This window comes from Lithobates pipiens, unplaced genomic scaffold (assembly GCF_037356315.1).
Source record: "Lithobates pipiens isolate NorthernLeopardFrog02 unplaced genomic scaffold, aLitPip1_a1.2 Scaffold_8, whole genome shotgun sequence".
NCBI classification, from domain to species: domain Eukaryota; kingdom Metazoa; phylum Chordata; class Amphibia; order Anura; family Ranidae; genus Lithobates; species Lithobates pipiens.
In genome coordinates, this window is record NW_027507903.1 from 168374042 (window position 1) to 168386173 (window position 12132).

Here is a 12132-nt window from a genome sequence, read left to right on the forward strand (position 1 = left end):
TTCTCTTTTAGCAGATCTTGAATACCTGGAGAGGCCTCTCACACAGACCTAGCAGCCAGTAGAACACCTGGATAAGCCTCTCTCACAGACTTAGCAGGCAGGAGTTAGTTACCATGGTTTAGATTATAGAATAGGATTTAGTTTCACAGTGACAGAAAATTTAAGCCATCCAGTAACACTGCAAGAGTAGTTTTTATTTAGGTGCATCCTCCAAACAAGTCACCAGGCCATCCTGAGAGACCAGCCTTCATCTTGGCTCTCTCCAGCAGGGTCCTCCCTTGGATCTCCTCAGCTTGGCTCAGCTTCTTCCACACAAGCAAGACAGCAGGATTAGTAGGCCCCAGACAGGCTTCTGGTCCTACTTGCAGAACTTGTAGCAACACACCCTCGGACCAGGAGGGCCCCAAGGCAATAAATGATACTAGAGCACATGGCTCTGTCCAATAAATACCCCCTTCCCAGAATGAACAGCAGCCAGGAACCTCCTACTAGGCTTTTCTGGAGAAAGAATATTCATTGCATAGCTCAACCTAGTTGTAGTTCTCATACTAGCATGTGGTACCAGTGACACCTATCGGCAATATAAACAAGAAACTATGTTTAAAATCACTGCATAGCTTGCTTATTGGATTTAAATATATATGCATTTATGATTGTGCATTAATCAAGGAAAACAAAATTGTACAGGTAAATATCAGTGTAGCTACTGCATGTACAATTAAAAGTGTTCTGACAGCTAATGCTGCGTAGAAGTGGTCGGATTTTCATAGGAGCTTGTTGTCCGAAATTCTGACCGTGTGTAAGGTCCATCGGACATTTTCCATCGGAATTTCTGACAAACAAAATTTGAGATCTGGATCTCAAATTTTCTGACAACAAAATCCATTGTCTGAAATTCCGATCGTGTGTACACAATTCCGACGCACAAAGTTCCATGCATGCTCGGAATCAAGCAGAAGATCCGTACTGGCTATTGAACTTTAATTTTTTGGCTTGTCGTACGTCACCGCATTCTTGACGTTCGGGATTTTCAACAGGATTTGTGTGACCGTGTGTATGCAAGACAAGTTTGAGCCAAAAGTCCATGGATTTTGTTGTCGGAATGTGCGATCGTGTGTACGTGGCATTACTGTGAACAGCTGTATTGAATTGTAAAATTTATAGTAATGGATGAATATCATTTATTTATAGCTAATATTTTCAATAGACACTGTATAAATACACTATAACAAGTGCATAGTATTTGCTTACTTCGTTCAGCCACAACACAGGAAACACAAATTCTGACTGGAGATTTGCCAAAACACTGGAAAATAAAGTAAAAAATAAATAAATAAATGCAACTATTTGACAGATTGCATGTAGGAAACAGCAAGAAGCCTGCAGTGGGTGTTTATTGGAATATCTCTCCTGTATTACAAGCAGGGGTTCTCAGGGGATCACCATCTGGATGAAAAACTAAAGTATTCAGCAGGTAGGTTGTGCTACCCGTATGCAGCACAATGTTTAATTTTCTGCTTTGAATACAGTGAACATTTAATGGTCCAAAAATGAGAAAACCATTGCAACAGTAAATCTGTAAATACCATACAAAAGTAGGTATATAACATAGTAATATTTAGTTAAATCATCATAGCTGCTATTATATTATATACAGTAATACCTCGGATTGTGAGTAACGTGGTTTACGCGTGTTTCACAATACAAGCTATTTTTTTTAAATCCTGACTCTGTTTGTGAGAGTTGTCTCACAAGACGAGCAGGATTCAAGCCCCTAGAGTGTGAGGTAACGTATTTGGCCAGAGGTGCGGGGACGCCAGTGACACTCGGAACAGCACGGAGACACTTGGAAACACTCAGAAACACTCCATTCCAGAGTGTCTCAGAGTGCATCTGAGCGGCTAGGAGCAAGTGTTTACGGTGCCCCCCCCCCCACCTCTGGCCAGATGCAGTACTGCATAAACTAGCAGTGCCCCTGGAACTAGTTATCTGATTTTCCAATGACTCCTATGGGGAAACTTGCTTTGATATACGAGTGCTTTGGATTACAAGTATTCTTCTGGAGCGAATCATGCTCGTAATCCAAGGTAGGACTCTCTCTCTCTCTCTCTCTATATATATATATATATATATATCTGCCTTCAGCTAACTGAATCTTCTACTTCCCTCATCAATTGATTCTCCACAGTCACTACATTTTGTTTCACCAGCCCCTCCCTCTTAGACTGTAAGCTTGCAGGAGCAGGGCCCTTCTAACCCTCTTGTATTGAATTGTACTGTTGGTGTATTGTCTCCCTTTATATTGTAAAGAGCTGTGCAAATTGTTGGCGCTATATAAATCCTGAATAATAATAATAATAATTATATATATATATATATATATATATATATATATATATATATAATGTTTTTGACAGGTTTGTCAAAGTGACATTCACACAGTATAGCAAGAACCATAAAATGCCTCATGTACCTGCCCTAAACTCTGCTGCCATCAAAGCTATATTCATGGGCCAAGATAAATCCAATTCTTCGGGACACAGGAGCTAGCACCCCCACTTCAATGCAGCACTTGATATCTAAGCACTGTCAAATGGAGGTAGGGGCTTTTGTTGTTCTGTGTAGGTTTCAGCATTCTAGACCTTGCACAGAAATCTCAGCGGAACACCATGAGCAGATTTAGCTAGCGGTGGAACTTGGGGTAGGTACTATGGTCACACTGTTTGCCAATTGCCCTTTTCAGTCAATCAATAGCGGAAACATCCGCAAATGTGTGCTCTTTTTTTAAATTTGGTATAAAAGAAAGCAGCTGACATCGGTCTTGGTTTGGGCTTTGCATGTATTCTGAATATGTTATACCAAGTGCATTGCATTGTAATACAAATCAAACTGCAGACAGACTCAGTGAAAATATGTTAATATTTCTCATTTATAAGGTACTGCTCTGCAAATAGTTGTTTCTTGGAAACAGGTTACTTTTTAAAGTAGAACTTAGCTGACTATTATTTCTAAAATCAGAATCTAAAATGGCTACATAACATCACTCATTATAATTATACCAAAACAAAATCCAAGCTAAATGTATTATTTTGGCGGTGTTCTCAAGAAACATAGAGACATTTGAAATGATATCTCTCTGTGATCACTGTGTCTCTATGATTTATTAGGAGCGTAAAAATGTACATTATGCTGCAAGTTAATGCAGTTGATGGGAATCAATATACATACAAGTTTTAAGGCTGTCGAGTACTCTGCAGAAAATCAGAAGCTCTCTAGATGGCATACAATTGATATGGTCTGATCAGTTATAACTTGAGAAAAATGTAATATTGCGTATTATAGAGAGCAGATTTCTTCATTTCTACTGTAGGAAGCAAAGACTATTGCATTAATGATCGCATGTTTAAGCTAGAAGAAGGAGAAAATGTATAGTGGAAAATGCTTGGAAAATACTATTAAGCCCCATACACACTATCAGTTTTTCTGCTGATTTTTGGTCTTCAGATTTACCAAAACCATATAATATGAAGTCAAACCTGAGGAGTTTCAAAATGTGTATGCAATCAGACAGGCCCTTGCACTACATGGTTTTGGTAAATCTGAAGACAAAAATCAGCAGAAAATTTGATAGTGTGTTTGGCGCTTTAGAATGGCTGTAGTGATCATTCTAAGGCATTAACAAATGCACAAAAATATATATAGAATTTATACAACTGTCTTTGACTACACCTGATTTTTTATCACAACAGATGACAGGTTCAAGATGACAGTTCAAGAACATGAACTATCATGAAATGTGGCCTCTTATCATGAAATTTGGCCTCCTAGACCGGTTTATGAAAATTGCTACAAAAACACTGCAGTTAACTAAAGATGATAAATAATGGTCACTGTCAAGCAACAGTCCTACATTTTCTCCAGTTTTCTGCGTTTCTGTTTTTTATTAACCAGTCACATTTAATACACAGAACTCCAAGTTTCTGTCCATGCGATACAATGTAAAACAGACAGCATGTATGCTGAGAACACAATTTTTATCTACAAATATTATTACTATAATCCTACAGACCACAGCCGGAGCAAAGGACAGGTCTAGTGCAGGTGAGATCAGGGGCGGACTGACCATTCGGACACTCGGGCACTGCCCGAGGGCCCCATGCCACTAAGGGGCCCCATCAAGTTTGCCAGCTTCAATAAAACCAGGGACAGTATGTGAAAATCTGTGTTTTTAACCACTTCCCGACCAGCGCACGACGATGTACGTCGACAGAATGGCACGGGCAGGCATATTGGCGTACAGGTACGTCCAATATTCGATGCCGCCCTGCCATCAGGAGCGCGCCGCCGGCGGCACGCTCCCGCGCTGGTCGGGACCCCCGTGAGTCTGGTCGCGGGACCCGCGGACTCGATCGCCGCGGGCATCCCCGCGATCGTCTCACGGAGCGGCCGAATGGAGGAAATGCTGTGTAAACAACATTTTTCCATTCTGCCTAGCAACTAGTGACGCTGATCTCTGCTCCATGTGATTGGAGCAGAGATCAGTGTACACTAAATGAAAGCCCAACCCCCCCACCGTTAGGAACACACCCCTAGGAACACTTAACCCCTACACTGCCACCCACTGGTTAACCCTTTCACTGCCAGTGTCATTTACACAGGAATCACTGCATTTATATAGCAGTGATTACTGTATAAATGACAATGGTCCCAAAAATGTGTCAAAAATGTCCGATGGGTCCCCGCCAATGTCGCAGTCACAATAAAAATCGCTGATCACCGCCATTACTAGTAAAAAAAAAATAATAAAAAATTATTAATAAAAATGCTATAAAACTATCCCTATTTTGTAAACGCTATAACTTTTGCGCAAACCAATCAATAATCGCTTATTGCGTTTTTTTTTACCAAAAATATGTAGAAGAATACGTATCGGCCTAAATTGAGGGAAAAAAATGTTTTTTTATATATTTTTGGGGGATATTTATTATAACAAAAAGTTAAAAATAATGCGTTTTTTTTCAAAATTGTCGCTCTATTTTTGTTTATAGCGCAAAAAATAAAAACCGCAGGGGTGATCAAATACCACCAAAAGAAAGCTCTATTTGTGGGAAAAAAAGGACGTCAATTTTGTTTGGGAGCCACGTCGCACGACCGCGCAATTGTCAGTTAAAGCGACGCAGTGCCGAATCGCAAAAAGTGGTCTGGTCTTTGACCAGCAAATTGGTCCGGTCTGAAAGTGGTTAAAAAAATCCCAAGATTATAGCTGTCCTGCCTCTCCAGTACCTTTGTGTGTATGCGTATACTGTGTGTGTATATTGTGTGCCTGTGTGTGTATACTGTATGTGTGTGTATACTATGTGGCCCCATAATCTATTGCCTGGGGGCTCTGTCTGGGGGCTCCATAATCTCCTATTGCCTGGGAGCCCCATAATCTCCTATTGCCTGGGAGCCCCGTAATCTCCTATTGCCTGGGAGCCCCATAATCTCCTATTGCCTGGGGGCCCCATAATCTCCTATTGCCAAGGGGCCCCATAATCTTCTCCTATTGCCCGGGGGCCCCATGAGTTGTCAGTCCTCCCCTGGGTGAGATATAATACTTGTTGCATACTCACTCTATTTGGCTTGTTGGCTGAAACATTACATTGACCTGTAATCTTTTAGCAAAGTGCATTGTAAACCCAGTTATCTGAAAAAGAAACATATTAAATGCATAAAACTGGCATATCAGCACAGAAATAAGACATAATAATAGCAAGACTTTGTTACTGTTGATTACTATGGGAAATATCAAGTATTTTCTTGTTTCTTAAAGTCATAAATCCCACAACATTGAAATCACCATTCTTTTATTGCATAGCTTTATTTAATATATAGATCACAGTAAGTAAAGCCCAGTTGAAATCACAGACATAGACATGCAGTCTGATAGACAATGTACTAGCAACCTTCATCTTCATTGACGTACCTCTATTTTCTTGTTATCTCAGTTATGCGGCTTTTTAAAATGACTGTGCAGCTTAAAGTGGAAATACATTCTCCTATCATTTTCAGCCAAGGAAGCTGCCATCTTTGCCTCTGTTTAATCTTCCATGGTGTTACACATGTGATCGTTTATGACACCAGCCATTGGATGGTTTGGCAGTTTGGTTGAGAGCATAGCCAATGTGCAGTTAGCATTCCTGGCATGCCAGGAATGTAACTGTGCTTTGAAACTATTAAATCAATGGGTTTACTATCGCTTTAATAAACATCAGAGCTAGACCCAGTGCACTCTGTGATCGGTTCTTAGTACCAGACCTGGCCAGGAACACTCCCTACCCTTCTCTTCAATACAAGTCTGTGTGGGGACATTTATGCTAAGGGGTGTAGCATTTTCACATGTATCTTACAGAATTCAGGGGAAAAAAAAAAGTGAAGACTATAATGAGATTAAAAACAGTGTGTGACTTCAGTTGGGCTCCACTTAAGGACCAGGCCTCTTTTGATTTGGTGTTTACATGTATAAAACAGTTTTTTTTTTTGCTAGAAAATTACTTATAACCCCCCAAACATTATATTTAGTTTTTTTTCTAACACCCTAGAGAAAAAAATGGCTGTCAATGCAATACTTTTTTTCACACCGTATTTGCTCAGCGGTCTTACAATCGCAATCGCACTTTTTTTGGAAAAAATTCACTTTTTGAATAAAAAAATAAGACAACAGTAAAATTAGCCCTTTTTTTGTTATATTGTGAAAGATAATGTTACGCCGAGTAAATTGATATTTGTGTTACAGAGGAGGTCTAGGGCTAGAATGATTGCTCTCGCTCTACCGATCGCGGCTATACCTCACATGTATGGTTTGACCGCCGTTTTCATATGCGGGCACTACTCATGTATGCGTTCGCTTCTGTGCGCGAGCTCGTCAGGACGGGGTGTTTTAAAAAAATATATGTTATTTATTTTACTTGATTTTATTTATTTTTACACTTTTAAAAAAAATTTAATAAAATAAATGGATCACTTTTATTCCTATTACAAGGAATGTAAGCATCCCTTGTAATAGAAAAAAGCATTAAAGGTCCTCTTAAATATGAGATCTGGGGTCAAAAAGTCCTCAGATCTCGTCTTTGGACTTAAAGTGGTTGTAAACCCTTACAAACCACTTTGACCTACAGGTAAGCTTAGATTAAGGCTTACCTGTAGGTCCAAGCAATATCTCCTAAACCTATATGGTTTAGGAGATATTTGCCCGAAAACGGGCACCGCTGTCTACGGCGCATGCACCGCGCAGGCGCACTGAACGCGGCAGTTCCAAAAATGGAGCTGCCGCATTTGTCGACTCCCTTGCGCATGCGCGGGAGTGACATCATCGCGGCTTCGCCGAATGACAGCGGCGGTGCTGCGAGACGCCTCAAGCAAGATGGATGCGGCGGACTACAGGGGACAGCGCGACTTCGCTGGCTCCTGTGTCAGGTAAGTGACACATAATGGGCCTACTATGCGATGCATAGTAGTCCATTATGCTTTACCTTTGCAGGGAAAAAAAGAGGAAGTAAACTCATCAGGGTTTACTTCCTCTTTAAATGCAATAGAAAAAAAAAATTTCATTTGAAAAAATGACATTAAAAAATGTACCTTTAAGAGGTATGGGTGGAAGTGACGTTTTGATGTTGCTTCCGCCCTCTTATGGTATAGAGATGAGTGGGGGCCATCTTAGCCTCACTCGTCTCCATACCGAGCAGATGAAAGGATCCGATCGCCTCTGCCGCTACCAATGGCTCCGGGAGGGGGGTGGTACCTCTCCCGCCACCGATAACGGTGATCTCGCTGTGAACCCACCACGGAGACCACCGTTATCGCACACAGGACCGCCTCCTGTAAAGAGGGATATCTCGGTTGTGGCAGCAGCTGTTGCCGTTACCGAGATAACCCTATTCAAAGTACCGACGTATATCTAATCAGGGAGGAGCCAGGTGTTACTATTGTCACTCCCTGTCGTGGCCGAGACTGGAAGTCTGTTTGTTTACATACTCGCAAATTTGTCTTCAGAACTGTAAGTATGGATTTATTTTGAATAAAGTTTTTACTATACATACTACACATGGGAGCCCCCCCCCCCCCCCCCTGTCTCTTTCTCATCTTATACATGGCTGGTGAATTGATATTACTGACGAGCTGAACTTACGAGAAGGAAAAGAGAAGTGAGAGTGTCATCAGGGTTTACACAGTGCTGTATGGCCTTTGATGGTCTTACATTGAGGTGAGAGGCTGGGGAAAATATTGGTTGCACAAGCTGGGCACTGAAATATCGGTGGACTGACACAACCAGGAGTTGCTGCAATTTTTATTTCACTGCATGGACTTTGTGGACTGTCACTGTTTTATATTGAAGTTTGCACTGCACTTTTGAACAAGATTTCACAATTCTGATATATTGGATTTCATGCATCATTTGCACTTGTTTTGCACTTTTATTGTCTATTGCATTTATGTGTATATTGCACATTTTTTTTGTAATTTTAAGTGTGGTTATTATTGCACTTTAGGCGCTGTTTGCACTTCAGCTATTTTGCACATGTTTTATATTATTTTTGCTTATTTTGCACATATTTATTATTAATTAATTCGTTTTTATTGTATTTAATTATTTGCAGTTTGTAGAAAGCGAGGTAGCGCCCTTTAGTTATTTGAGTAATAGGTATTTATTAGGGTTATTAATTGGGTGGCACGCACTAGTACCTGTGTTTACATTTCATCTGATTGGATGTAGCCACTTTTCGTCTGACAATTTTCCTCCTGGTACCTTCAATATTTCAGTTCAGGGATGTTAACAGGGCCACCCACCGAGGCCACCCACCTTAGGAACAGATTCACTATTCACAGATTCACTGGGGGGGTGATCTGAGGTGGAGAGGGGGGCACAGAGACAACTATGGGGGTAAGGGATGGGAGTACCTGCACCTATCCTCCTTCCTGACAGTCACACTACTCCACAACTGAGCAATAAAAAGCATTTAGCACATTGCTAATTACCTTATAATACACAGATCATGTTGAAAGGTAGAATAACTGAAAGAGTCATTTTTACACTAGCCTAGTGTTAGCTCCAGGCATTTATTGTGAAGGGGAATATAAAATAAGAAACAGAACATTTCTCTGAACCTTGTTGAATAGACGTAAACATGCATTAGATTTAAAGTAGATGAAGCTGAAAAAATAAATTGCCGTAAAAAAATTTAAGTAAAAGAAAAAAACAGCGTGGGGTCCCCCCAAAATCCATAGCACCCCCCCACTGCTCCCCACCCCAAGGCACCTTGTCCCCATGTTGATGGGGACAAGGGCCTCATCCCCACAACTGTGGCCAATGGTTGTGAGGGTCTGTGGGCAGGGGGCTTATGGGAATCTGGAAACCCCCTTTAACAAGCATGCACCAGTCCATGACATCAGAAGGGGGTTGTGCCACCAGGTGACATAGCCAGGTGGCCTTGCCCCTCACCTATATCAGAACTGTCAAATAGCTTAGTCTGCAGTTTTAGTTTTTTGTGTGGCTTCTTTAACATGTAACTGGCTCTCACAGAAGTTACATGATTGGGAGCCCTTCCCTATGACATTGACAGCTCCAGTCAGCATGCTTGGAGCGCACTGTGAGCACAACCTCCTGCCATCCTCCCACCATGAATACATATGTTCTATGGATAGACATTAAAGCCCAACTTACTTGCTGCTGCATACGGTATATACATTACATGGTCAGCAAGAGGTTAAGAGCAGGTTTAATGGAAACTTCTATAATTAGAACATGTAATTCAGACCCAACTGACAGGATAAAGAAGGGAATGATAAGAGTTGCCATACAAGAAGTTACAGCATGTCTTCCAGCACTGATCATATTGCAATGAGGATATTTGCAATGTGTCTGGCAGCACAGGTCTAAATCACAGGTCAGATTTCCGTGAATCTCTGTATGGTATCTAACCTCAGAATAAACCTCTGTAGGGTATCTGTATAAAGAATACAGCACTGTATGCATACAGAAAACATCACCTCTAGGTCTTGCATTATCACTAGTGGCCTCAGACCTCCTTAGACCTGACATCACTCCCCTTATATATTGAGGTTTGCTACCATTTCCCATGACTCACTATGTATAATTGTTGGTTCTCCTCAAGACTATGCCTCTGTATATACACAACTGCAGCTCTATCTCTATACAACTGTTGTATTTAACTCCCATGATTTACTGAAACGTTTTGCTTGTCTGGCATTGGCTTGTTTAGTTATTTTCTTTTTGAAGGTTGCATCTAAACTTACTTTAACTGGTCTATTATATTCTTGATGCCTTTTCTCAATAAAAAAAACTTACAAGAAACAAGAACTCCTGTAGCGAAATACAAGCAGTCATTTATTAGTTTGTTTTACTCACAGGCTCAACATCTACAAAAGTCTCATGTTCTTCTTTACTAGGATTCAGACCAGACACTTGTTCCAACAGGAAGTCACTTCCATACAAGAAATGAGGCAGAGATAGGAATATAGGTTTACCTAGACGAAAATAAGTATATATTAGGCACAATGAAAATGTCAACATTGAATCATGACATCTCCCATTGACCAAGCAATCTATAAAGATAAATTTGTCAGGCAACTACACGGCTATGCACCCATGTAATAATGCAATATAATGCCCATGACAGACTTCAACCTCATTTATTTTATTATTTTAAGTTAAAGCCCAACTCTGGGCACAATAACTATACTAAGATCAAAGCAGTTATAAGTGATGCTTTCTCAAATGCAACCTCCATCATGCAGGTTTTGAGGTTATGTGTTCACCTCCATCTCCTCCAGGCCATTCACAAGACCCAATAGCTAGGAGAAAAGGAAAGAGAGATGGGACCTTAACACTTGGGTCTATGAGACCTGCAGCACTTACATATAAATGACCTGGAAGAACATCTGAGTAGCCTGGAAGAAAATCTGAATGGCCTGGAAGTACAGGGCAGGGGCTGTACTAATCTCAGCATGTAAACAGGCAGATTTGCCAGATCTAGAAAAAAAGACTACATGATAAGGGATTGCTTTTGAGGTAAAGGGATGTATGACTAATTAATTGCTGGGCTTATGTTATGTAGGGCTTTAAATAAATTGTAGAAAATGATAGCAATACATTGACTTACTGAAGAGACAGTTGATCCAGTGCTATTTTTTTTACACATGCACATTCAAAAACAGAGGTTTGGGCCCCCGGGATATGAAATGCATTGTTTTTATCATGCCAAACTTACCACCTTGGCAAGCTCGAAGGTCCAACACACCAGCACCCGTACAGTTTCTGGATAACACTTCATCAGTGCAAAAGCATTGATTGTCTGGATTGGTGACGGGTGAGGCAAGAGCCGCGCTTGGCACTACAAATCGATACAGTTTAATTCCCTTCTGCATATATTCAGTTTCAAATAATCCATATATGGATCTATAGAGGGGGTAAATGAATAATGTATTATTAACATTTATAATAGTTACTCTTGTAATTCAGAGGAGCAGCTAAATAGATGGGTTAACAATGCATTTTAACCAGTTGCAGACTCTGGGCGTGCTAGACACGCCCCCAAAAAAGTAATCGGTGTACACAGGGTATGTCTAGTACATCCCGTCCTGCCCTACTGCTGGGATTTCCCATGTCCCAGTACATTACAATTTAGCTCTGTTGAATCATAGATGCATTGCCGTGTACACAAAGAAGGTCGAGCTAGAGCTGTCTCAAAAAACTTTCTGACAATGTTTTTAACAACATTGCTCAGCCACAAATACAGAAACATGGTTACATTTTGTATCTTTCTGTTTATTCATTTACAGCAGGGATATGCACTTAGCGGACCTCCAGCTGTTGCAGAACTACAAGTCCCATGAGGCATAGCATGACTCTGACAACCACAAGCATGAAACCCAGAGGCAGAGGCATGATGGGAGTTGTAGTTTTGCAGCTGGAGGTCCACTAATTGCAAATCCCTGATCTACAGGGATGAACTTCAATCTGCAGATGAAGTTAGTTAAAACAACCTAACAAGTAAAAAAAAAGCTTTTTTTATTCATTAAATGTTCCTCTGTTTAACCGTTTCTTTATCCTTATACCCCATACACACTATTAGT

General features: G+C 40.7%; 1 protein-coding gene across 1 annotated transcript in view; it reads right to left on the reverse strand.

Annotated features, from left to right (window-relative positions):
* CD36 (CD36 molecule (CD36 blood group)) overlaps positions 1-12132 on the reverse strand; it is a 68196-nt gene that overhangs the window by 7778 nt on the left and 48286 nt on the right. The window contains exons 8-11 of the mRNA XM_077474327.1: positions 11268-11455; positions 10406-10524; positions 5613-5686; positions 1252-1306 (exon numbers count right to left, since the gene is read on the reverse strand). Coding sequence (XP_077330453.1) covers positions 1252-1306; positions 5613-5686; positions 10406-10524; positions 11268-11455 — 436 coding nt within the window. The remainder of the gene's footprint in view (positions 1-1251; positions 1307-5612; positions 5687-10405; positions 10525-11267; positions 11456-12132) is intronic.